This window comes from Ursus maritimus, unplaced genomic scaffold (genome assembly GCF_017311325.1).
Source record: "Ursus maritimus isolate PB19 unplaced genomic scaffold, ASM1731132v1 scaffold_9, whole genome shotgun sequence".
Lineage (NCBI taxonomy): Eukaryota > Metazoa > Chordata > Mammalia > Carnivora > Ursidae > Ursus > Ursus maritimus.
The window spans coordinates 36,529,477-36,557,414 of record NW_024427107.1 but is presented as its reverse complement, the minus strand read 5'-3'; the positions used below and the strand labels follow the sequence as shown (position 1 = coordinate 36,557,414).

The window sequence follows — 27,938 nt, the reverse complement described above, 5'->3', positions numbered from 1 at the left end:
CCTCTGATAACCGTCAGTTTGTTCTCCACATTTATGGGTCTGTTCCTGCTTTTGTTTGCTTTTTCATTTGCTTTTTTAGATTCCATGTATAAGTGAAATCAAATGGTATTTGTCTTCCTCGGACTTATTTCACTTAGCATAATGCCCTCTAGGTCCATCCATGGTGTTGCATGGCAAGATACCTTTTTTATGACTAAATAATACTCCAACACATACACACACACACACACACACACACACACACACACACACACTCCTTCTTTGCCTAATACCAATTCATGATTGTAAAAACTCATATCAGGAATAAAAATGAACTTACTTTAACTGATAAAAGATATCTGTGAAAAAAATCTATAGTTAATGTCATACTTAATGGAGAGGAATACTGAACACTTTTCCCCTAAGGAACAAGGCAAAAATGTCTGCTGTCACCAGATCTATTCAAATTGTGCTGGAGATTCTAAGGAGTGCAACAGAGAGGGGGAGGAATATAAGGGGGAGTGGGAGAAGGAGAGGAAAAGGGAGAGGGAGAAAGGAAGGAGATAGAGGAGAAGGAGAAGAAAGGGGAGGGAGCAAAGGAGCAGGAACTGGAGGAGGAGCAAAGCACATATGCAAATAGCCTAGAGAAAAAGAGTCCCGAAGAACTGAAAAAGATTCGGTACAGATGGGGCACAAAATATAATAGAACAAGTGTACTGGAAAGAAATTTATTCTAGAAAAAAGTCAGATATCAGACGTTGTTAATGACTTTGAAATTCTTGAACAGTACAGACTCATTTCATTGATTAACTCGTTATCCATTTTCAATTTCCTAGGACATTTTTTAAAGGCTAATTTTTTAATTCATTGCATCTATTGAGAACTTTCCACCTTGCATACTTTTAAATGTTACAAAGGTCCATTGGGGGCAAAAAAGTACAATTATAAATTCAAAGATATTAACATAATAGCTTTCTTCTAGTCAGGTATTAATTCAGATTAAAATCAAGATGTGATAAATTTCCTGCCTGTTAGTAGCCAAATATAGTTCCTTGAATATAGTTCCTTTTATCTGGGCCTTTAAAACCACTTTATAAATAACTGCTTAATCCAGTTGAAAGGCCAGGCAGAGAAGATAGAGAACAGTAAGCTACTCAAAGTTACTTTACAGACAGAAGTATTATGTCTTGGTGAGAAACCATTAAAGAGCAGCCCAGCAAGATCTATACCTGTAGGGGAGCTGCTGATGGGGCAGCACTCCAACAGGAAAATACTGAAGAAGGGAAAAGATTTCCCCCTCAAAAAGAGAATAACATGAGCAAAGATATACTCCAAATATGCAGATATTTGTGGCTGGAGAGTTTGGATATTATGGGAATGGTGCTGGAAATAAGACTAAAACTATATTGTATGGGTGTTTGGATTCTAAGCTGAGGGATTTACATTCTATCCTTCTTGTAAATAGGTACCCACTAAAACTGTGTCAAGGAAATTAAATTTCATCAAGTTTAAAATACCTTTAAGATACCTGATTATCATGTCTCAACTTGCCAATTGTGGAATACTAGCAGAGATATTAAAAAGCAGAGATATTAAAATGTGAAACAATATGAAGTTTAGAATTGATGTAAGTTATCAATTGCAGAAGCCTGATGACTTTAGATATCTAAGGAAGACAAAAAACCTTGATAAAATCTGTCTTCTGTGTTTTATACCCTTCCTCTTCATAAATCAAAGGATTCTGTGTCTGAAAAAGTAAAAAGACTGTTAATGAAAATGAAAATATTTGAACGGTATTTACTAGTGTTCGTGGCTCAAGAAGTTAAATAATGGGTTTAATGAGGCCACTGACTTCAGAATTACCCTAAGTAGGCCAGTTAATCACCAAGAAAAATCATTTTTGCTCAAGGCCATAGCCTATACTCCTCACTCAAGTATCTATTTTGCAAATGCATACTACTCTCCAGAAAAACAACAGGCCATGGGGCGCCTGGGTGGCTCAGTAGTTAAGTGTCTGACTTAGGCTCAGGTCATGATCCCAGGTCCTGGGATGAAGCTGCATTGGGCTCCCTGCTCAGCGGGAAGCCTGCTCCTTCCTCTCCCACTCCCCCTGCTTGTGTTCCCTCTCTCACTGTCTCTCTGTCAAATAAATAAATAAAATCTTTAAAAAAAAGAAAGAAAGAAAGAAAGAAAGAAAGAAAGAAAGAAAGAAAGAAAGAAAGAAAGAAAGAAAGAAAAGAAAAATAACAGGCCAAGCAGAATCACAAAATTACAGAATGGAAGAGTTGGGAAAGGTGACAGAAGTTAGAAAGTAAAATCCCCCCAGTGCATGTATCCCCTCAACAACCCTCCTCACAGCCTGCCATTCAGTCTCGACCTCCACATTCTTTCCTACTAAACTGTAACCCTCATGAAGACAGATACCCTGTCTTCTTCACCACTGTAGCCTCTTGAATCATATACTGAGCTCAATAAATATTTCTGAACAAGTGAGTGTCCTTGTGGGGGAATTGTACCACCCACGTAGCAGTGCCCATCTTCGGGGGAGAGCTCAAATCAAAAGAGAAGTCTGTTGAAACTGCACTAAAAGCCACCTCTGGTGCCTTCTGGTAAAGTCTGTCCCCTTTTCCTTATGTAAGTCTTGCAAATACTTATAGGCAACTTCTCCAAACCAAACTTTGCTATTTCATTCCACCCAATTTGCCACATACCATTGTTTCCAAAACTTTCTACTGTCCCCTATATGAACTACTTTCGGTCACTTCTTTTTCTAAACTATGGCACCCAGAATGAAATATAGGTCTTTCCCATTGTTGCCTAGCTAACCCAAAGTACAGAATTCTCCATGACTAAATCTATGCAAAATCCTCCAGTCCTTGGGAAAAGCACATCAAATAGCAAGATGATGCTGATGACATATCCTTCAGAGAATGTAAATGGGTAAAATCATGAACTTCCTCCAAGAAGGTCTAATTCATTTATTAAAGACACTTCCATGAGGGACTGGAATGCAAAGAGAAAGTGATGCACTATATTCCCCTTGCAGTTGGATCCGCACTAAAAGATTTCTGGGAGTTTTCTTTTCTGAATGGAAGCTAAGTGCATTCATTAAACCTGGGAAGTTCTGAGTATTCCAATCTGCATAGTGAATTGGAACTGCAGTAGCCTGAATATGAATGGAGATGAGGTAATTCAGTAACATGAAATGGGAAATGCAGTTTAATTACCCTAGAGAATATTTTTGCAAATAAATTACTTCTACTTTTATGACAATACCAGATTATGAACCCATTCACCTTAATGTTGGTTAATGAAGACTATAAAGCAAGTCATAAAAATGCTCTGTTAGCAATGCTGATTTTAGAAACTCCAATCTTATAGAAAAATCTTTCTTACTACTAAAATCCTTTGTAGTTCAAAAGTCCTAGAAATAAAAGGATTCCCATGCATTTTAGAAGATCCTTCTCACCTTAATTCAGGAACCAAAGAATTTGGGAACAGTAGTGAAAAGTATTTCTCAAGTTGCTTCAATCTACATAGAACATAAGCTTCTTTACTAGCACCATAAAGTAGAATTTAATCTAGAAATGGCTGAAAATAGTCTGAAAAGAGATTATCTTTTGAAGTGATAGCCTGGGACAATAGACCAGTAATAGTTCTGGGAAAAATATTGTCTATGGAATTATATTTCTGCTATTAAGAAAATTCCATATATATAGTGGGTGTGCACATGTACGAGAGGAATTTTTATCCCTTAGAAAGACAGAAGGTACATTTTAATAGTGAATGCAAATAAAGGGAAATAATAATCTATTTTTACTCATTAGATTAGCACAAAGTTTAAAAGGCAGTAACACTCAAAACTAATGAGTCTAAGTCAACTTCAGACTCTGTTCATTTGAATACGAGTTGCTACAAATGGGGAAAAATAATCTGGAAATGTGTGTTAAAATTTTAAATATGCACACTTCACTAATAATGTTACTTTTGGGGACTCTGTCCTGTTGTAATTACAAACACATGTATCTAAGATAAATGGATAAAAGGTGTTCATTGTAACATTATTTGTCACAGAAAAAAAACAGAAATAATCTGAATGTCTACAATTACGGTTAATAAAAACATTTGACTGTTAAGAAAGTATGAGTTAGATGCTGATGTTAATATTAGAGGGATGTCCTTGAATTAGTAATAAAATTTAGAGTAATATACAGAATATAGCCTCTTTTCTGTGAAACTGAATAACAATAACAAATCCATATGTGTGTATTTGCATGTCTGTATTAGCATAGGATATTTAATACTGACTACTTCAGGGTAGTGACAGTACTAAGAGGTGATTTAAAAGGGGGCTTTAGATCTCCATAATCTACATTAGTTCCCTTAAAAGCCACTCCACATGAACATAAAAAGTAAAAAGTGTGCTTGCTATTTGTACACAGCTACAAGAAAGACACCCATTCCTTTCTCACCCTCCCACCATGAAATCACCACACCTAAACATTGCCACATGGAATTCTAAAGTCATCATAGCTTCAGAGAAATGAAATGGAAAAGAGATGGCTTTCTCATGTACGTCTTTTTTTTTTTAAGCCCATGTAATATTTTAAAATGAAACTCATAATAAAAAAAAAGTTGTGGTGGAACTATTTAAGAATTTATACTAGAGTGTGTGCCTTTGTGTGCCCATGCACCCATCAGGGGGGTTAAGAAGAGGGTTTCAGGAAGGAAATTAGTCATAATAAATAAAAGTATATAAATGTTTTCTTTTCATTGGCTTGTTTAACTCATGTGGTTTTGTTTTGGGTTTTTTCCTAGCCTTTTTGTCTCAGAACTGTACCCAAAGTCAAGGCATTGTTAGCATTAGGACCAGAAAGTGTCAGAGTGCTTCTTCAAATCATTCCATAGTCAATGCTTTCTCATACTCTTTTCCAAGCTTATCCCCCAGTATTTGCTTCCAAGTTCACATATCATATTTTTCATACAAAGATCATGCTGCTAATATGGTAGCAAACAGGACATTTCTTAGAATTAGTTTTCCAGGAGTTATGAAGAGCTTGCATCAGCTAATTGGTCTTTCACTCCCAAGACCATTTCACCTAATAACCCGAAGTGCCCTCCATGGAACAAAGTTTTCTCCGTGCTTGTTATCTAAGTAAAGCTAGATAACTTAAGCTTCAACTCTCACAGGCAGAAAAAAAAGGAGGCTTGGGGCACCTGGGTGGCACAGAGGTTAAGTGTCTGCCTTCGGCTCAGGGTGTGATCCCGGCGTTATGAGATCAAGCCCCACATCAGGCTCCTCTGCTATGAGCCTGCTTCTCCCTCTCCCACTCCCCCTGCTTGTGTTCCCTCTCTCGCTGGCTGTCTCTATCTCTGTCAAATAAATAAAATCTTAGAAAAAAAAGAAAAAAAGGAGGCTTATGCAGGCATATTAACTTATGCATACTTCTATTATATCCACATGTACTGTCATCTGTGTGTATATGACCATATCCCCATAAGTCTAAGCTTCAAGAAGGCAGCCACCATGTCTTTTATTTTCCAATGTCTAGCAGAGTGCTTGACATAGTAAGTATCAATAAGTGTTCACTGGACAAATAGAAATACAAATAACTGAACATTTTATGAACATCTATTTCCTCCAAGAAAGAGTTACATTCTTCTTGTGAAAAATAAGAATAATAGTATTGCTCTGCATAATACTCTCAGGCACTAAATGTGAAAATCAGATAAGGTAACTAAAATGAAAATAATTTGTGTACTGCCAAGTATTATAGAAGAGAGAACTCCATTGAGAAGATTATTAAAAGAAACCAGCTTTCAAATAATGGATCTCTGAAAAGGATACGCATAAAAAACTCCATGAACCCACTACTGGGTAGAGTTGTAGTCTGAGAAACACAAATTTGAGGGTTCTCATACTTAATTACGCAAGACTAAGAAAAAATAGAGCTTGGTGAATTCACTTTATTTCACTTTAAGTCTGTACTGGCTATATTTGGGTTTTCTCTTGTTCCTTCATTTTGCTTTCATACCATTGTAAATCAGATACTTAAGATATGCCTTTAGAGGACCTCAAGGTCTCAAAAGATTCAAAACCAAACACTTTAGAAGTATTTATGTAAATGATAAATTATCTAAATTTATCACGTATTAAAATTGTAACATGTATTCAGTTAGGTGGTTTTTTCCAATTCTGATGGTCACTTCCAGTTCCTGAAAAATTATTCAACAAAGATTGCTTGGCATAGAAAGAAAACACATGTGTTAAGGCCTCCAAATGGGGTGTTGGCCAGGTCACTAACTCACCTACGTATAAATTTGGACCAGATTCTTGGTTTCTCTTTGCTATGGCTTACTCTTTCTAAACTCATAGGAAGTAAACCATAGTATCTCTAAGATCACTTCCTTCTCTAACATTTTAAGATATTTTTTATTTAATTCTATCACTTTACAGTTATAAGTCTACTTCAAGCTGAAAAAAAAAAACCCACATAATCCTACTTCATCATGTTTGTGGGTCTTGTTCATATAAACCATCTTAAGAAACATTCCTAGGATGACTCTCCAGTACAACATAGAGTGGTTGATATCAATATATTAATTGTACACATTAATCAAAGTAACCTAATACTTGCCAAGCTTTCGCCTGACTTTGTTTAAACGAATACTAAATGTCTCAGAGAAGTCTCTCTCCCCATCTCCCCCCCCACACACGCATTATTTAAATGGTTGTATTCTTTATCAGCTTTCCTCTTGCATCTGAAAATCAAAACCTCTTTATGTTATTTCACTATAATATTCAGCAATGAGGATACTTTATGGATTAGGAGAATGTGGGGGGAAAGGTATCTGTTTTCAGCCTTCGGTCTTTCAGCTAAGAATCTCCCACCACCTGCTGCTTCCTACACTCTAAAACTCCTTCTCCAGCTAGCTTTCCTGCGAGGAGAGGCGAAAACTGGGAGGGGAAAAAGGTTGGTGCGAGCTAGAGGCGGGAATGAGGAATGGGAGGCAGGAGGAGGCGTGGCCCAGTTCGGCCGTCAGGATAAATACTGAGAACTGGGTGCGGGGTGTGGAGAGAGAACTCCGGAGGACCGCCTGAGCCGAGCAGCACCGAGGACAGCTCCCGGCAGCGCCTGCCCACGTCTTCCTCCGCAGCCCAGATCGCTTTCACATACACACACATACATACACACACACACACACCCTGAGGTTCTTGCTCACCCCACACTAGCACTGACATACACACACGCATACTCATACACGCAGACACACACTCGGCTGTACGATGGCAGAATCCCACCTGCAATCCTCCCTGATCACAGCCTCACAGTTTTTCGAGATCTGGCTTCATTTCGACGCAGACGGTGATTATCTTCTCTTTTTTTAACTGTTTGAAGACCCCTTGTCCCTGCCCTTTTCCACCCTTTCCCCTCCCCTGAGCCTCCTGATCCTATTATCCCTTCTTTCTTTACTTCTTCCGCCACCCCCCTAATCTTATCTCTCCAGCTGGCTGCCAAACCATCAACTTGAAAGTTTATGTATTTTTTCTAGGTTATCCCAAAACCTTCAACTTTTTTTTCTCTCCAAGAATGTTAATAGTACGAAAGCGGGGGAGGAGGGGAGTGAGAGAGAACGAGCAGAGATTGGGGGACACTGCACCCTAAAGTTTCTATGGTTACACTTAACATCCGTACCATCCTCCTTTGCCCTTAATGGATCCAAACTTTGACACACGAAGAGGGCAGCGCTGCCGCTTCCGCATCCTTTCAGGGTTAATCAGTGTGGAGGCAAGAGAGCCTCGCAGGTGGCCAGACCTATAGCGGTCATGAAATTGAAAGGGGAAGAAACTCAGAATGAGATGTCTGATACCTGGGTGCCTCTTTGTCTTTGCAGGAAGTGGCTACCTGGAAGGAAAGGAGCTGCAGAACTTGATTCAGGAACTCCAGCAAGCACGGAAGAAAGCTGGATTGGTAGGTTTAAGTTTGCAACCAAGGAAAAAGACCTTCAACCTTAAAACATAAATATTCTAGAGTTTTCATAATAAGACAGCGAGATCCAGTGGTTTCCAGGGAATGTAGACTGAGGGAATGTAGATTTATTGACTGAGAAAGGAGAGAAAAAGCACCTTTCCAGATTGTGTAAGGGGAAAGATAAAAGGGGGAGAGAAAGAGATCCCCTAAAGGGAAAAACCTTACACTAGGAAATCAGAGCATTTAAAATATAGATTCTATACCTGTACTTGCTTTAATAATGCTTAAAAGAAAAGTGTGGGTGCATGAAATCTTTTAGCAGATCACCTCCTCTTCGATTGAGTTCTAGTAGGTAATTTTTAACTTCTCTTTAGCTGCGTGAGAAGTGGGGGGGGGGGGGTTAGAAATGCATTTCTGCCCCTTGGTGGTCAGGAAACAGATCTGCAGATTATGGATCTCTTGTTTTATTGCTACTTATTGTGAGGTTGATGTGGTCGGACAGATAAGAAAATGTTCTGTCTTGACCTTTCTCACTGAGGGAAAGTTGGACAACTTGCAACATAATAATGAGCAAGAGCTTAAGATGTTCATTTCTGTTGAGAGGGAGAAACCCAAAAGTCAGAGATGTAAAAAGTAAAAACAATTTTAAGAATTTCATGTATTTTTAAAAAGCAAAGCTATACTCTGATTGGAAACAATTAATGGGGTCTTGAAAACAAGCATATTTGTGATTTAAGCCATTAGGGAATTAAGTAAATGACAATTATTACCAATTATGAATGACTTTCTGTGGGCATAAATTTACCTGTTAAGATCTTTTCAGCATAAAAATAAAATATACCTAGCTTTAGAACATAGATGGGATGATCGTACAGAGAAAATAGGATCAGAATTTTGCAGTGCATTGGAGTTTATGTAAGACTACATTTCAGAAGACAGTGTTGGATTTGGGCTAGTTAGAGGTTAAAGATCTTTGGTCTTTTAACTACTGGCTAGGGATTTTACATTACAGATTATATATAACTTTTATGTCTTTAGAGGAAAACATAGGTGTGTGTGATCCTTTAGCAGATCACCACCTTAAGCATTGATATAGATATTTTAAAAATATATGTTACTAATAGTTACCTTTTTGTTCTAAATTGAAAATTGTGTGATATACATCTCTGTACAACATATTCAAAAGACCACCAGAGGACTCTAAAAATGTATTATAATGCATTACAGAACTATCGGTTGCTAAAATCATGGACCAAATGGATTTAAAACCAGATAACACTCTGGGGATTGTTTTACACAGATTTAATATTATATAAACCTGAAAGTATAATAGAATGGGATCAAATAAAATAGAAAATGCTTTATATACTCTCTCTCCACACCCTCTCTCCTTATATATTACCATAAATAAATGCATGCAATATTATAGCTCTATAGATGTTTGACTAATAAAGCAAAAACAATTCCTTATTTCATTTAAAAATATATATTTAAAATCTGTTTGGAAAAATCTTACTTGCCATAAAATTTCAAATTAAAACATTTTAAGCCACTTCCAGTAGCTAAGTGATATTTTAATTTTTCTAGAAGTAATTTTAATATTGTGATTTATTTTCAATTTAGAAATTCAAATATTTAGAAACTACATTTTTTCAGATTTTTCTTTTCTTTTTCCTATTTTAATATTTGTACTTTTTTGTAAACAAATAACTTCATGTTAGAGTTCTAAAGATTTTAAATTTTTTTCTACAGCCCAGGCTCCAATTTTAGGCTATTGGCAATTCTAATTATTAGATATTAATCCAAAAATAGCAGACTTGAGCACAAGTACAAGATTATATCAAGTTGCTTAACACATTGATTGTTGAATATTTTTCTGGGTTATGTGTATAGGCTTTGGAGAGGTAAAAATCTAAATTGAAATCGGGATTGAGAGGTTCCTGTACTGGACAAATATGTCCCTGTACTACTGGCCCCATTGTAGTAAACCTTTTACATATTTCTTTTTTTTAGAATATAAAAATTTTCATTTCTGGCCACAGGTAACAAATTTCATTGTATTAAAGGAAGCAGTGTTTGGCTTATTGTATTAATAATGTGAAACTTAAAAAATGTCACTAATATAAGTGAATATAACATTTTTTAAAAAGACTTTGTTTATTTGAGAGTGAGAGAGAGAGCACAAGCAGGGGAAGTGGCAAAGGGAGAGGGAGGAGCAGGCTCCATTGAGCAGGGGGCTTGATCCCAGTTCCCTGGGATCATAACCTGAGCTGAAGGCAGATGCTCAACTGAGCCACCCAGGCACCCCAAATGAATATAACATTAATGAAATATAATAACCCAAAATATTTTCAAAACTATCCTTTTATACTAAACATGGTATTTTGTCTTTAAATTTGCATTTTTATAAAGCTTTATTATTGTCATTGTCTTTACATTTTGTACTGTTTAAAACCTAGATTTTGACATAATTACCATCCAAGAAGCTCACAGACTGAATGTCAAGTCTGCTAGTTAAACTAGTGGTATTACACAATTTTAAGATTTAAAATCAAATTGTTTTTTGTTTACTTTAAGGTATGTGCAAAAATAAAAACTGATGGTCCCACTAATGCCAAGGGGTAAACTCTTTCCTTTTCTTACAGTTATTGCTTTAATAAAATTTACTAAATGCAAATTATGATTAATCCATAGAAGAGTTTTGTTTTAAAGACTACATTATAATTAAATTGCTTGATTACCATTTGTCACCTCAGTTCTACTATGGATATTTACTTTGGTTCAAAAATGATTCTGCAACAACTAGTAGTAATGATACTCAGCCTCAATATAACTCTTAAACTATATTAACTACCTCTCCCTAAAGCAAACTCATGGGATAGATAATACCATTATCTTGTTAGTTATGATAAAAACTGAGACCTTAATATACTTTCCCAAGGACATAGAATAGGACATTAGTAAAGGCTGACCTATTTTAAATTGGCTTCAGTTAATGCAACAGGGCTATCTAAAATGGGCTATGTTGGAGACCCAAGGGTATAAATTCAACATCCTGAATACTAGTTCTATATTCAGATCACTAGTTTACAGTTCATGGCCCTCTAGTCTGTCAATATGTGAAGAGATTATGTAAGCAATAGAATAGATTGGACAAAATAGTTCAAATGAGATGAAAGCATTCGTTTTGTCTCTTAAACATATCTTCTTGTACAAAAATACACAGGAGAGAAAACATCTCAGAAAACAATGAAAACACTACAAAACCACTCCCTAAGTTATTCTGGGAGGCAAAGATCCTAAACATATAACCAATAGCTTACAATAAGGTTATCAAATTGTCTGTCTCTAATGAAAGTACAAATAGGTCATTTTTTTATCTGACTTAATTTTTTTTAATTGTTCAATTTATATATCAGTAAATGCCACTTCTGTGTTGGAAACACGAAGACACTGGAAACACTGAAGAGTGACAATGTGAGGCACTCTTCGACATTCACATTTCTTGCTTGTCCAAATGGAAAACACCTATTATTACTCCCCATGGATAAAACATGTTAAAATAAGGAAAATGTTATAGGGCAATTAGTTGGAGCAATATAAAAGAATCTTTCCTGAAGGAAGAAATGTTTAAAGTACATTATATTTGAATTCACTAACAGTTATGAATTCAGTAACTCTGACTACATTTTCAAAGTTTAGCACATTCTCAAAACTCATAGAAGATAAATCAGTAATTGATTCAGAAATGATAACCATAACCCTTTCATTTGAAACCAGTAAATACTGTGTCAGTTATATCTTCAATTTTCATGAGAATAGTTCATCGGTGTGCATAATTCTAAATGGTTTCAATTCCAGTTTTTCTTCGTAGAAGTTATTAACACCATCAGAAGCATAGTTGGTAGTTTTTTAAATAAACTTATCTTCTTTTACATAATTTTAGGAGTTATCACCAGAGATGAAAACCTTTGTGGATCAATATGGGCAGAGAGATGATGGAAAAATAGGAATTGTAGAGGTAAGGAACTTATGCATTTTTCTGATATACTTTTAATAAATGAGCTGCATTTTGTACTTGAATCCAACTCAAACAGGATATGGCAAGACCAATTTGGAGAGGCTTATTTTGCCTAAGTAAAATATTATCTTCTATTCAAAAGTATAAAATCAAAATGCTCAGAAATGAAAGAGGCCTTAGAGTTTGCTTAATCCAGAGCCTAAATTTAATATATCATGAAACCAAAATGTGGGGAGATGAAATGATTTGGTCACATACCTGTTTGCTGGCATAGGCACAGTTAGAAGCCCAGGTCCCAGACTTCTGGATGAGCAGCTATGCCGTTACATTACCTTACCTCACTTGGATAAAACACCAACCAAGTACATGGTTCATTGGTACTTCTTATTCAACAGTGTAGAATTTTCTATGTATTTGTAATCCCTAGGACAACGGCAAAAGGCTGCATCCTGCTTCCTGAAATTCTATTTTAGATTGGCAGTTGACCTTAGTTAAAAACAAAGAACTTCACTGAAGTTAATGAATATTTTATGATGTGTTATAGGTAAGGGTTTAAGTCTCTAAAAGACAGAACTGCGGGTGTCCAATCTTATCTTCTGATGAGCACTATTCGTACGGAGGACCACTTTCGTTTATGAATCAAGGAAGCCAGACTTTGAGTATGCTCAGTTCTTAGGCATTCTCAGATTGTGTGCAAGAACTGTTGCTTTCCTTACTTGTACTTTTTGAAACTGGTGTCTCAGCTACTTTATCTCTGCAACCTATTAGAGAAATTGAGTGAACAGCTTTGTCAAGAAAAATAAGGTTTTATTTTTAAATATGCCAAATCAAAAGTATAATTGTATTATTATAATATTCTTAGTGTATTAAGTTGTGATGTATTCTGGCTGTCAACAACATGTAGTCATAATTTACCCTTGATTCAGAGAATTAACCTGGCTTTCAATTAATTGATTTTATAGGACATCTGTCATGTCAATGTGAAATACTTATTTTTACGCAGCTACTACAAAAGGAGTTAAGATAGGACATACTATTATTACCTTTATAATTAAAACATTTCCCCAGAGTATACACTTTCCCTCTGCCTATGTATAACTCATTACAATATAAATAGATAAATTAACAGTACTGGGACTTACAGGTTAACATAGAGGCCAACTAATCAAGATATGAAATCATTAAGGATAAGAAAACTTTTAAATGAACATGAATGAGATGAGGTAAATCTATTCAAAATGAGTTGGAAAATCTAAAAAAAATCAGTGAAATTACAGATGTGGTTATTTCAAAGTTTGGCATACTTTATAATTCCAGTAGAGAAAGGACCATCATCTTATATTTAACATACCTCACCTTAAAGGACTCCAATGGTCTCAGCTATTTTACTTAATTTCTTCAGTGATAGATTAAATAGTATAAAAAAGCATGATCCAATTCACATGCATTTCACACTTTTAAAAGGACTAGATGAATCTGTTTTGATTTTTACTATACATAATATATCACTTATGAATTATAATTTGAAGCCCTATTTGAATGAGAGGCTGGGGGTCACTAGCAGATGCACCGTCCTAAAGTTTGGAGAAAAAAAATTTCTCTAGAAGTTTGAGATAATAAACTATTATAGACAAGTTTTATGTGTGAGAAAAGATAGGTAACAGAAGAGGTTAAAGAAGTTAATGACGGCTAAAATGAAGAACTGAGGAACTTTTCTAGCAATCACAATAAGAAAATTTACATTAGTATGACAATATATAATTTCTAAAATACATTCTCTCATTTGATCCTCATAACAAAATAAAGTAAGCCTAAATATAATATGAGGACCTATTTTTATAGTTGGCTTCAATAGAATTTGACTGAAGTTAAAGAGAAAAAATAAGAAATAAATGGTGAAACAGCCAGTACCCAGCCATGTTCCTCAAACTACTCTGCCTTTTTTAAATAATAAATAATCTGTGCATTTTCTGCATTAAAAGGAAATAGTTTCAAGCTTCAGTTGGTTGATTACTTAGGGCAAGGCTTTGTGCATCCTGTTCAACCAGGCTAAACAAAGTATAGAGAAGTTATCCAGCCAACGCATTTGAAACATGATTCAGGCAAAACTCTCAGATCAGCTGAAGAAGAAAGAGTCTAAAGGGAGAACTTTCTAGTAAATTCTTATGTGTCTCACTTAACTATACCAGGACACAGAATTTTTTGCTGAATGGAACTCCTGGGGAAAAACTAGCCAAAATTCCTCATTTTAAGGATGAAGAAACTGCAACCCAACAGGGCTAAATGATGTGTCTAAGGTCCCAGTTGGCAGGGAGTGACAACACTGTATACAAGTCTAGATCTGAACCTGATTCCAGATTCTTTTCATTAATCTGAGTTACCAGCCACACGCAAGAGGAGAGGTGTTGATTAGTTTGAGAGAAGAGAGTTAGAATAGGAGAACAGAAAGAAGGATCACTGCAGGCATTCATAGGCCTGTTGATTCGGTCTAGGTTGGGTAAGTAGGAGTGAGGACAGTAAAGAGAGGTTCTGAAAATCATTGTAAAGAAGAAATTGAAAGTTACAGATAACATATTGAAAAAGAGGAAAGGAAGAGTGGGAATGCCCAAATTTATAACATGTCGCTAATATCACCAGGAAATTGTATAAAATAAGTCCATCTTTTCTTTTTCCAACTTGACGTGTATCACTTGATAAGAAATCCTATATACAACATGGGAGACAAATAGGCACACGCTAGCCAGCCATGATGGGATGGGAAACCCCATGTTTTCCAAAATTTGTAATAATCTACCTACTCACATCAAGATAATATAGCTTTAGTGTTCAAAGAGGAAAGAGGTTAGTTTTTCCTATATATTTAATAGGTATACTGATGGGCTCCTCAAAATCTAATCAAGGTAAACCAAATGATATTCATGTGGTAGTCTGCTTTCCTATTGGAAATGAGCTGAAGTGAGTTGACTTTAATTGAAATAGGTTATTCAAAAGATCAGAAAATATAGTGGTTAATTTTCAAAGTTCTATCCTGAAGTGGACTGACCTTGCCAACAACATGCTTTTGCTATCTAGAAATATATAAAAAGAAGGGTAGTATATCGATGTTGTTCTTCTGAACTTTTAAAATTTCATGTCTTTAGATTTTAAAATTCACATAAATACAGTTCATTTATAAAGAGATTGTTAATATGAACTCAAAACAGGAGCACTGAAATTCTGAAATACTTTAACAAATACCATGACAGTCAAAAAATGTTCTAAATTTATTCAGACTAATAGCTCTATTGCAGAGAGGCTGATTAAAATAATTAGAAAGGAAGACTGAATGATTCAGCAGATAATGTGAGTACCAGAGAAGAAATTTCTAGTAAGTATAGATATTTCCCTTAGTTGGATATCAAATCTCTAAGCTCTTCACCTGATCCCTTGGGCAACATGTGGGAGCCTACCATCCTCTTCAATTTTTTTTATGTATTTGTCCAGGTCAGTGCATTCACTGGCAGAGGGGGGCGGGAAAGAAGAAGAAAAAAAAAAGATCTAAAAGCTATTTTAATCCTAAAACCATAACATCTCTCCCAGGGAAGCAGACACTACTTTCCCTCTTTTCTTCCACAGTAGGATTTGAGCGTAATAGTTTAGCTATAGTGAATAATTTTTTATGGCAGACTACTTTTCCACCTCAGAATTTGGGGAAATGGACAGTAAAATCAGATCAAAAACATCCCTCTGGATAAATATTTTTAAATGATTAGGAAAAGGTTTTTGAGTAAAGATTTCAATGGAGGGTGATGATTATAGACAAAGGCCTCAAAAGTCCAGAAAGTCAGATGGTCGGATTTCAAATCTGGCTCATATTATAAACTATATGATAGCAGTTCATTTATCCTCTCTGCCTGTTTCTTTGTAAACAGGGATGGTATATAAGTACCAACATCAAATGTGATAAAGCATGTCAAACGAATACATCAATCCTGGCACACTGTAAAAGCTCAATAAATGTATTTGCTACAATTATTTTAAAAAACTGAAAATACTACACCATTCTTCTGAACGCCAAGACTTGTAACTACTTCTTATATAATTGCTCATATTCATATTATTAAACTCAACTAGCCTTAAATTTATATAAGATTATTTGCCTTCCACATTTCCTGGAATCATTTAATTGCCTAGGAAAAATACTTCTCTGGTTCCCAAATGAAAGAAGTGAAAGTTTGTTAGTATGTGTTGAAGGAGGTTAACAGTCAACATGAATGTCTTTAGGAGTTAAGAATTATGCCTCATGTGTGCTTTGACTTATTTAGCTCATTTGTTTCTGGTAAAATTGCCCTGTGTGTGTGCTCTCTTTGCACCTAATACTTAGCTTTTATCACTACATGTCCTTTTTTGAAATTGTTGGGAATAAGGTTTGAAATTCTCTGCCTCCCTATAAGGTTCGTACCCACGGTGACTACGAGTCCCCAGTATCCAGCACGGTGCCTACTAGGTTCTGAATCATAGCTACATGAGCTATAGCAAGGAATTTCAGCCTACTCCAAAACACAGGACAAGGGTTCTACAGTATGCCTGGGAATAGAACAAAGACGGAAAAACCCCTGTGACATGTTCAGTTCCCTGGGAAGCAGATCTAAGTTGAAAATGAGCAATAAGGAAATTTGTTAGGAAGTGCTCTTGGGACCAATACCTGTTGAAGGGAAATGAAAAGAACAGGACTGGGCAGAAGGAGGCAGTGGGCCATGATACGGTCTCAATAGAGGCTTCAGCTCACCCTACAGTGGGCTCTAAAGCTGCAAGGGTCCTTCACAGAAGTCCCAAATTGAGTGACAGGGCTGTGCCTTTTTCTCCTCATGTGGATCAGTCATAGGACACAGTGTCCTTGGGAAAGCAGCTCTCTTCAGCCTAGATATCTCCCAAAGGTGCTCCCAAAGTAACACTCCCAGCACCTAAAGGGAGCTCTGGGAAGAATATTGCAATATCCACCCCAACCCTACCCACAATTCATTAATAAGTTATTTGAATTATCTCCAAAAGAACTTTATTTACAGCTTATGCTGACCCTAGACAATAGTCAATTGCCTACATTCATAAGTTCACTAAGGTATTTACTGACATTTTTGCAGGTACTGGGCAAAGAAACAAGAGTAAGACACAAACCCTATCCTCAAGATGTGTGTAGTCTTCATATATCTAGGGGAGACAGGAACCAGTTCTCAACAGAAGTTCTGAGGGATTCTGGTCACAACTGTCTCTACGTATTGCCTTGCTATTCTTCCCTCTTTCCCAACCCATAATGAAGTTTTGGGAGTTCATAAAAGAACAGGCAGGCAGCCCAAGCATTAAGAAATTACCAAAAACCTTGGATCAGGCAGTATTGAATACTTCCATGGACAGCAGGGACTTAGCAAATCTGAGACTAAAGCAGCCTTACTTGACGCTTTTAATAAAAGACCTCTCCTTCTTTGTACATATGCTCTAAGACTAGAGCTGGAGAGTTACTGCACCCGGCTCTGAAACTTGGAACACTGATTCCCAATATATTGATGGAAGCGTCAACAGCAGGACCATTACATTGTGAAACACACCTTTAAGAAGATTTCTTTGTGTTCACTATAGTAACATCCTATCCACACGTATTCATCACTTCTCTTTTAATGGCTGACTTGTCTTATTATAATCTTTTACACACTTGAAATGCATTTCTAATGTCTAAAATAGGATGGCTCTATATTCAGTTTAACATTAACAAACTAATAGATTAAAAATGTGCATGTAAATATAATCTTTTTTTTTAAATAATGAAACCAAGTAGGACCGAAATGGCATGAGAAAAGAAATATACCTTTACATTATACATGCAGAACAATTTTACCATCTCTATATTTGACATTCTAGAGACCTCTAAACTTTATGCAATATGAACTTTAATTTCTGAAACAAAGATGGTTAAGTTTTCCCTTATTTTACATTTAGTAACTGCTTACTAGTTCATTTTTTTTTTCTGTTTTCATGTAGTTAGAGGATTTTGGTAAGTGTAATTAAAAAAAAATTTCTTTGTTCAAAACAGTTTTGACATATAGAAATACACAGAGAAATATATAAATGAATATAGAAAATTGCGTGAAGATAGTAAAAACAAATACTATAAGTCATGTTAAGTAAGTAAAATTATCAACCAATCCCCAGCATTTCTACGCGCTGAGCACCACACTGACTGTTCAGGAGATGCAGACAAAGCATGGTCCCCGCCCTCCCTAAACGCAGGGTCCAACAACAGCTTACAAAGTGGCATCTGACAATTGACATGCCAATAACGAAAGGAATTGGCATTAGCTATTTCCTTTTTCCTAAATGAATGCTATGTTAACGCACAACTATACTAGGGACCTTTATTTCAAAATAAGAAAGTGTCTTCTGACTGAGTCCTATTAACATTCTAGTAAGATATATAGCCCTGTTCCTTAGTTTCACCTCCATATGTAGTGTCCATAAGCTGAATGTATCTGATTTGACATATTTTTATAGACCTAAAAACAAGTTAAAGGACATATTATATGGGCATAAAAAAAGCAGAGATTACTTGCATATAAGTTAAAATGATACATTTTCTATTAAAAAATTTTAATATACCTAAATGGATGAAATTTTTTTTAAAGGAGCAGGGGGAAGATAGACTTTCCTATAATTTGGCAGAAATTTTGGAACGGATATTGAACTTAAGGTTGATCCATACCACAGGTCCTCCGTCCACAGTCCAGGGATGAGGGTCCATGCCTGAACTTCAAAGGAAATTAGATGAAACCTAGAATGTGTAGGTTTATTCTTTAACAGTGAAGATGTAGTGATTCTAATAGATTCTCAAGGTCATTTTGAAACCAGTGCATTTAAGAGACATTGGTTTCTACTTCAACTCCTTATTTTAGTGATGAGGGTACTAAGTTCCAGAAGTGGCTGAGGGAGTTGCTGGGGACCACAGCTAATTAGCAGCTGAGCCAGGAATAGAACACATGCCTGCACTGGGGCCATCAATCCAGCTCCCTCCCTCCCTGCACGACACAGATTACGGTCATCTTAAAATGGGATCTGGAGCCCTTTTATCCCCTTAAAAAAAAAAAAGAAAAGAAAAGAAAAAAGGGGGGGGTACTGAAGTTATGAAGTGAGATCTCAAGAAACAGGTCATAGGGTCATGAAATAGAGATCATAAACCCAAGGCCTGGATTCTGACAGTGGACATCGTCTTAGCTAAAGCCAACAGTCTGAGAACTGTTTGTTCCTACTGCCATTCAGTTTCCACTGTTCATCGTGAGTTGTCTTTCCCACTTCTCTTTCCACTGCCTTACATTTGTCTTCGGTTTTGGTTTTTTTGGTTTTTTGGGTTTTTTAAGATTTATTTGAGAGAGAAAGAGAGGCAGAGGGAGAGGACGAAGCAGATTCCCCACTGAGCAGGAAGCCTGACACAGGCAGGATCCCAGGATCATCCCCGAAGCTGAAGGCAGACATTTAACAGACAGAGCCCCCAGGCGTCCCTGTCTTCAGTTTATCTTCCCTGGTTTTCTTAGGCTTTCTCCTCCGATCTGGGAATGCATTTTTTTTTTCCTTCCTTCCTTTCCCCTACATTCACATTTCTCATGGTTTCTTTCCTTCTACATGGCATGTATGTCCCCACATATACCACATTCTGTGCACCCTGAGAAGAGCAACACTGCTCGGTGGCACAGAAGCGATGAAGGGGTCAGGCCACCAGCATGAATCTGCTTGGATGTCCAGCAGATGAGGAGGGGTCAAACCAGGGCTATGGGAGCTTTCTGAGCACACCTGCTGCTGCCCCCTCACTGACCAGACAGCCCCTTCACTCAAGGCCACCCAAGCACTGGAAAAGCCAAGGGCTCTCTGTGGGAACAAAGTATCAGAAAGGGAAGGTCCGTCCTAACGTTTTTCCTCTCCTAGTTTTCTAGGCAATAAAACTGCTTCTAATAAATATATTCAAGAAAAATTAAGCACGAAGTAATGACAGAAGCTTGCTTCCCTTACAACTTTTTGGATCTTTTTCAGTTGGCTCATGTATTACCCACAGAAGAGAACTTCCTGCTGCTCTTCCGGTGCCAGCAGCTGAAGTCCTGTGAGGAATTCATGAAGGTAAAACAGCTCTGTCCATGAGGGAGGTTTTCAGAAAGCTACTTAGTGTAGGAAAATTGTTGGCTTTTTTTTTTTTTAAATGTGTTTGGTTTTCCTTACCCAAAATTATTTACAGACATGGAGAAAATATGATACTGATCACAGTGGCTTCATAGAAACTGAGGAGCTGAAGGTAAGCAAATAAAAACCTAAGTTTTAGAAAAAATACTTTTTTTCCTTTTAAATAGAATTATGAACTCTGTAACTTTTTTAAAAGCCTCCCACAAAAGAAACTTATGTTGAGCAATGGCACATTTTCACCCACTCTTCCACATCGCTAATGAAGTACCAGATTTAAAAAGAGACTTGAAGTACTTCTTCAAATTCTATTTAGCAATGCAAAAAAATTAGCATTTTCTGTGATATAAACAAATTGTTATACTAGATAGTCAGATACAACAATATACTAAGCCAAATAAGATGCTCCTTTTCACTGAAATTTGCCATTTTATTTTAGAAATTAAACAACTAACATAAATAGATTTCTCTCTCAAGAGAAAGACAAAGACACCATTGTTGGACACCTACTATATATTATGCACATTATTTTATCCAATCTTCGTGTGAGTTCTGAGATTAGTACTACCCTTGAGGAAAAAGATGAAGAGGAGTTTAGTGACATACTGAGGCCACACAGAAAGACACAGGGCTGCAGTGTTTAAACCCAAACTCCTCTGCCTCCAAATTCCCTACCCATTCCATAAAACCTCCTGCCTCTCAACAAGAACAACAACAAAGTCTTAATATAATCAAACTTCTGAAAAATTGTAACTTTGAAAATGAATTTGTCAATTCATCTCTCCCAGATGGACAGAGGAGCTGGTGGGGGAGGAGAGGATACAAAGGAGAAGGCAAAGAGACCTAAAAATGAAGTTATTCTGTCTGATTTTTTTCATCTTTAAATGGGGGTAATCATGCCTTCCTCTCAGATTTATTGTGAAGCGCAAGTAAAATTCTGTACATGAAAGATTTTGTGAAATACACAAGGCACGATAAATTATATTATTCATGAATCCAATGACTTACTAGTCTTTCAGAAGTATGTCAACATTCTTTCTTGCTTTTCCTTAAATCGACCGAGATTTCTCAGTCCAGAGACCCTATTTTGTCAATCTGCAGGATACAGAGTAACTAAAAGGGAGGCAAATTAATACTTATGTGGCAGGCATAGCATTAGGTGCTTGAAATGTATTTTAAGATTTAATCCTCTCAGAAAACCTGCAAGACAGGTATTATCATTCCCGTTATACAGAGAAACTGAAATTCAGAGAGATTAGATAATTTTTCAAAGTTACATAGCTGCTTACGAAAGACACTAGACTATCTGATAATGCTAGTGATATTTTTTCCGCCACAACACCACATGCTTCCAAGCTTCAGTCATCAAGAGCTACCTCTCCTCTTGTCAAGTGTGGAAAAAGGAATATCAAACCCAGTTTGTTCACCACAGTTTAACATGGCTTGAGTCACATATAATTTTAGAGATGGAACTCGGACATTTGCACCACCATAAAATTGCTAAAATACAGTCAACAGCAGCCTCTCGGAAATATAAACATTTCTAATGTGAAAACATTTTACACAAACTTGCAGCACAACCTAGAGCTCACAAGGTGACAGTTAAGCTATTGGTTTTTATTCCAAAGGACAAAAAATAATCTTTTAAAAATCATTTCAAGTTCATCATGAAAACCTTAGCTCATTTCTAAATACTGACCTTCTTTGTTCTACATTTTATTCTCAGAGATTCTAAATAGAAGTCTTCCTCTCTGGGGAATTTTGAAGATAAGTTGGTATTCTTTTTTAATGGATCTTTCAAGAAAGCTAATTTTAAGATCCATAATAGAGTAAAACATCACTTGCTCTCAGACACGACTTTGAATCTCAGCGTCCCGAGGTTCCTCCCAGGCTATTTTTGTGACCACCATTTTAGTCTCTGATGAGGCTTTTTAACCCAATTAATCTCTGACAAAAGACTCATAAGGCTCAAAAATAAAATTCACCCCCAATAGATAACTTTGAATTTTCCGTGTTTCACTCTGGATTTGAAATGGCATGTTTGAAATGAAAATACATTTAATCAAACCAAGAAAAAGGTCTCCTTCCTCAAAAAGAGTAAAGTTAAATCAGCCCAGAACTGGTACATTTGGGAAGAAGATAAACCACTGCAGAACCAAAGAAACCCAATCCTTCAATATATCCAAATACAGTATCTGCTTAGTTTTCCATAACTAAATTCATTTTTGAAAAAAAAATAAAGGAGTCACAAATGAACAGCACTAGACAAAATGAATTTTATATGCCTAAGTGCTAACACTGTCATTTATGTGGCTTTTGTAAAGCTTTTGATTTATTCCTCTGTTTAAAAAAAAAAATTAACTCCCTCCTAAACTCCAACTGTCAAAGTAATAATTATCTTTTTTCATCCTTCCCACAATAATCTCTATTTTAATATGATTCACATACCCTTCAAGGATTAGAGAACATCATCTGTGGCCAACTCTCTTAGTCTGAACAGTCAGCTGAAGCATTCTAACCAAGGTGTTTGGGATTGCATTCAGCCCAAAAGCCACCTGACTGACCCTTCAGTGAAACAAACTTCTTACTATCTGTAAGACGATGTGAAAATACAGTTTGTGAGGGCAGAAAATACACTTCAAATTAGAGGTAGCTCTCCATCTGGCTTACTAATAATTTTCATTCATGTTACAACGGCATAGAGGGGGCCCTTGTGTTTCTTACAGAAAAGTCAGATGAGCTTTTGTGAAGATACCATTATGTAGAAATGCATCCATTGGGCTGGCTTGTATATAAACTTGTACTCAGATTCCTACACAGTGCATAATCCAGATACTCATTTAACTGAGGTAATAAAAGCAGTGCAACATAGACTACAACAGATCAGGTCTCAGTAAAAGGCAGATATCATACCTGTCAAAGGCAGCATCATGGCTGGAATGCCAAGTGAACCAAGTGGAATGATCTCCCTTCTAAGGTCCTCTCCTCACTCAGTTCTATCCTCAAAGAGAGGCTTTTTTTGCATTCTTGGGACGTTCCATTTCAAGACACGCTGAAATGGAAACAGATTATAGGTTACATGGGACATTTATCTGAGTGTTCTTTGTCTTAACAGAACTTTCTAAAGGACCTGCTGGAAAAAGCAAACAAGACTGTTGATGATACAAAACTAGCTGAGTATACAGACCTAATGGTAAGACTGATCTTGGAGAGACAGTAGCCAAGACCCTATGAAATATTACTGTGTTCTTGTTAGTTCTCAAGGCTATGGAGGATGAAATAAATAAACCATATGGGCATCATATGCATTTGGGTAGCATTTCACTTGAAAAGTTAAATCCGTAAGGATGTTTACACCTTGTAAGGCTGAGTGAGTGCTTTAAGACTCAACACATGAGCATTTCCTTTCTTGTGGAAGTAGGTAATTTTTATCTATCAAAACATCATTCACTTTTCTTACAAAGCCAGTGTAAGTATATTACTAAATTATATAATTTAGACACATGTAAGTTACATTGTAGATATATAAATCAGATAACCAAAAACATTATGGAGGTTCTGAATCGGTTTTGATCACGACTCACAAAATCATAAATTTTGTTAGAATTTAAACAGAACTCAGGCTACTTTATTCATTGAGTGATTTAAAAAAAAAATGGGTATTTTAGAATACTGTCTTGGTGCTTGGGTGAGGAGTTCCAAATGTACCCTGAGCCTGATACTGTGATAACTAGTGTAACCAAGATCTCTTATAGAATATTGATAATAAATCCAAGGAAACTCCTTCACACATAGGCCCTTAATGTTTTAGGAATGAACAAATTTATGAAGTTCTAGATAGAATAATCCAGTGCCTATGAAGTTTATTAATTTCAAGTGGGTAGCTTCCGCATCTTGACTCATAGCATAAGGACTATGAGAAAAAGTCTTTGCCAAACTGATTCAGCTATGGGACAATATTTTGGCAACATTTTTGAAATTCGGGCAAAATTTTAAATTGTCCAAATCAGTACATATATTTATACATGCTTTAAGTACTGTAAAGGTACAGTGGAATTCTTAGCTTACAGATTTACATAAATAACACACAAAACAAGTGAATATTATAAAAATTATGTTCTATTAGATTGATAGAGGAGTTAGACTTTTTAGTTACCCTGGAAAGTCATCTTATACAAGGTTTGATTATAAACCTCAGTTATGAGGCTTATTTTCAACCTGTCAGCCTACTTTTATGTAGGGGGGGAATAAAACACACTAGAACTTTACTATTATCTTATTCACTATACAATGATATTATAAAGTAGGACTAATCTTTAATTTCAAAATTAAAAATTTTTCATTGCAAGGAAGCATCCTCTTTAATCCACTTATAGCACTAGCATACAAATGTGTCACAGTGGACAGATCTACGCTCCAAATAACTAATGGGAAATGGACAATAACCTACATTTATCAATTTTCTGTTTTGTGCCAGCCTTATGGGATGTCTATTTAAAGTAAAGACTCCTTTCCAGGTAGAAATTTGAAGCAGTCTTTTAAAAACCACTCAGATGGGAGTTTTCCCCCTGTTGGATTGAGTTGGCATATCTGATCCAATGTCATAAACCAGTTCAAATTTGAGAGGCAAATTAATCAAGAGCTAATTAAGATTTAAATATATATGTAGGGAAATATTCCCCTGTGGACACTAAATTGCGTTGTCAGGTGTCCAGTGTCTTGGTAGACAGTTTGATGATATCAGAACTTATGATCAACAGTTTATAAAATGTATCAGTATCAGACCCTGAAAAAAATCTGCCTCCTACAAAGGATTCTTAGAACATTTCAAACCATAGACTGTTCTTTTTCTCCCAAAAGAGTGTTCACTAAACCTATAACCATTATGACCCTGATCACATTCCTTTTTGAAAAAACAATGTTGCTTTTTCCACATATGTAGCATGCAAACTTTATATATTTTAATGCATCTCATCTATAGTCCCTCCATGTATTATACTACAGCAATAGTTGCTACTTTCTAAAAACATTCATGCTTCCTGAATAAGGGTATGAGTGTATTTATATGGGTCTTGGTGTATGATGTGAATGTAAGTGTGATGAGGAGCTATCTAGTATCCAAGGGAAAATAAAACAAGTGAAAATTAGTCAAAAATTCTATTCTCTAAGAATTTATTCATACTATCTTCCTATTGCTTCTCCTTGTATTTTTAGGCTCTAAAAATATTTACTTTCATATAATTGTTTAGAGAGTTTTAGAGTATGCTATATACTGCCAGACACCAACTGTCCCACATTCTGACACATACACATATTTGCAAGAAAAATAAATTACGGTATTCTAGAATCTAGCTAATATCACTGTTACCCTATTTGACTATTCTATATTGCCCTGATAAACTTTGGCAATTGACCCAACTTATAGAACTGAAAATCTGCACTCAAAGTTTAATAAAAGCTAGTTTCTAGAATTTTGCTGTCTATATGACTGATTGATAACTCAAAGTACTTTACATTGAATTTTCTTCTCCTTCCTGCAATAAATCATTCTTCAGTGGCTACAATAATAACATTCTGTCTTTCAGCTGAAATTATTTGATTCAAATAATGATGGGAAGCTGGAATTAACGGAGATGGCCAGGTGAGTTAGGAAGTACACATATTATAATAAGTTCATCCTCGTCAAAAAAAATCTAATCTATTATTTCTCTCTCAAAAGGTTACTACCTGTACAGGAGAATTTTCTTCTTAAATTTCAGGTATTTCTCTTTTCCCTACCATAAACAGTATTTTCCTTGAAAAGGTAGACAGTGGGAGATTTGCCAAGGGATACACAATGAAATATATAGTAGCACTTTAACCTTTGTTCTCTTCTCTATCATCCAGGGAGTCAAAATGTGTGGGAAAGAGTTCAATAAAGCTTTTGAGTTATATGATCAGGTAAAAGTTCTTATCCATAATCTGATTGCTTAGAAGAACTTGGAAAATGCTCACTTAGGGGGGGTGGGGGGAGCCCTCAAACTCAAGGTCCATTTTAAAGGAACATGAGCTATTAAAATTACTCAGCCAATTTATTCTTGTCCTAGGAAATGTATTCTGGTATGTCCCAATTAGACGAAACTGGATTCAAATCCCAATGCTACAGGGGGCGCCTGGGTGGCACGGTTGTTGGGTGTCCCTTCGGCTCAGGGCGTGATCCTGGCGTTTGGGGATCGAGCCCCACATCAGGGTCCTCCGCTGGGAGCCTGCTTCTTCCTCTCCCACTCCTCTGGCTTGTGTTCCCTCTCTCACTGCCTGTCTCTCTATGTCAAATAAATAAATAAAATCTTAAAAAAAAAAAAACAATCCCATGCTACAGTTTATCTATTTTGAGGCTTTGAGTAAGATACCAAGCTCCTCTAAACCTCAATTTCCTCATTTGTAAACAGGAGATCATACCCACTTTACAGGGTGGAATGAGGATTAAGTTAGTTGAAAATATCCAGCAGAATCCTCCTCCATGTAATAGATGGTAATATCATGTATATGAGGAAAGTCGTTTGTGATGTCAGTAATTACAGTGGGGGAGACTTTCTGAAGAATCAGTTATTTCCGTTTTATTACATTCCCCATTATTGTGGAGTTGGTTGTATACTGGCTTATTTCTGCTCCCTCAGGATGGCAATGGATACATAGATGAAAATGAATTGGATGCTTTACTGAAAGATCTGTGTGAGAAGAACAAACAGGTAATCTAGTTACCATGCCACTTACTTTTTAAGCAGACTATAAGGATCCATCAAGAAGCACCACACATCCGTTTTTGGAAATCTACTTTAAAGATTTATAGAGCAGAAGTAGGATTCAATTCTTAATCTGATTTGGTACTGGCCTAAAACAGTGTAACGGTGATAAATAGATTTTAAAACAACCTTGAGATTATTCACATTTGTGTCAGAATTTAATCTAGCTCTTAATGGATTGATGTAACAAGCAGTTTTCATCCTACATTTTACCACTTGACAGTGGTTAATTAACTTCCGTATTTAGCTGGATAACAATGCCATCTATATTCTTTACAGGATCTGGATATTAATAATATTCCAACATACAAGAAAAGCATAATGGCTTTATCGGATGGGGGGAAGCTGTACCGAACGGATCTTGCTCTCATTCTCTCTGCTGGAGACAACTAGAGTTGGTGACCATGACCATTTACTAGCGATACATTGTATCTAAAAAATAACTGTGCACTATAAGGGAGTAGGCTGTATTTTCTTTTGTATCTGTAAATTTAACTGCATATAGATGATTACCCAGGATGTGTGGCACATTCTTTTTGGCTTGTTTCTACACCGTTTGTACAATTTTTGTAACTACATGACTGAAAAAGGAGAAAGTCTTAGGCTTAGGCCAGCTAATAGACCCAACTGGAAAAAAAAAAGTAACTGAACGTATTCTTGCTTTCATAAATATAGTTGGACAAGATTTCCCTGAAAATTCCACTAGGATTAATCTCTAAAATTCTAGTCTCTGATGTGTAAATGCACATTTGTCACTGAATAGGATAATTATACCTAACAAGTTACCATTTCAGACAATAATAGGTCTGTTCCACAAAATCATCTTAAGCTGTATTTCCGATTATTAGGAAGAATGTGCTTTTGCATCTAAAATACCAAAATATCGATCAATAGTTAGTTATTTGTGGCTCTATGAGGTTAACAGTCTCACTAGACAAGACTTAGTTCATTAATCAACAACACGTCTACTGCTTGAATCCATACCAGGCTAGT

General features: G+C 36.1%; 1 protein-coding gene across 2 annotated transcripts; it reads left to right on the top strand.

Moving 5' to 3' along the window:
• The first annotated feature begins 7,267 nt into the window (after nt 1–7,267).
• On the top strand, nt 7,268–27,338 carry CALB1 (calbindin 1). Of its 2 annotated transcripts, XM_008689127.2 has the most exons (11): nt 7,268–7,346; nt 7,876–7,952; nt 11,899–11,973; nt 20,023–20,106; nt 20,222–20,278; nt 23,279–23,356; nt 25,749–25,804; nt 25,883–25,922; nt 26,050–26,103; nt 26,820–26,891; nt 27,225–27,338. In XM_008689127.2, the coding sequence occupies exons 1-11, from the start codon at nt 7,268–7,270 to the stop codon at nt 27,336–27,338; spliced, it is 786 nt and encodes a 261-aa protein (XP_008687349.2). The 2 variants fall into 2 exon arrangements, with proteins under 2 accessions (XP_008687349.2, XP_040481476.1); XM_040625542.1 differs by lacking the exon at nt 11,899–11,973.
• Nucleotides 27,339–27,938: the final 600 nt, after the last annotated feature.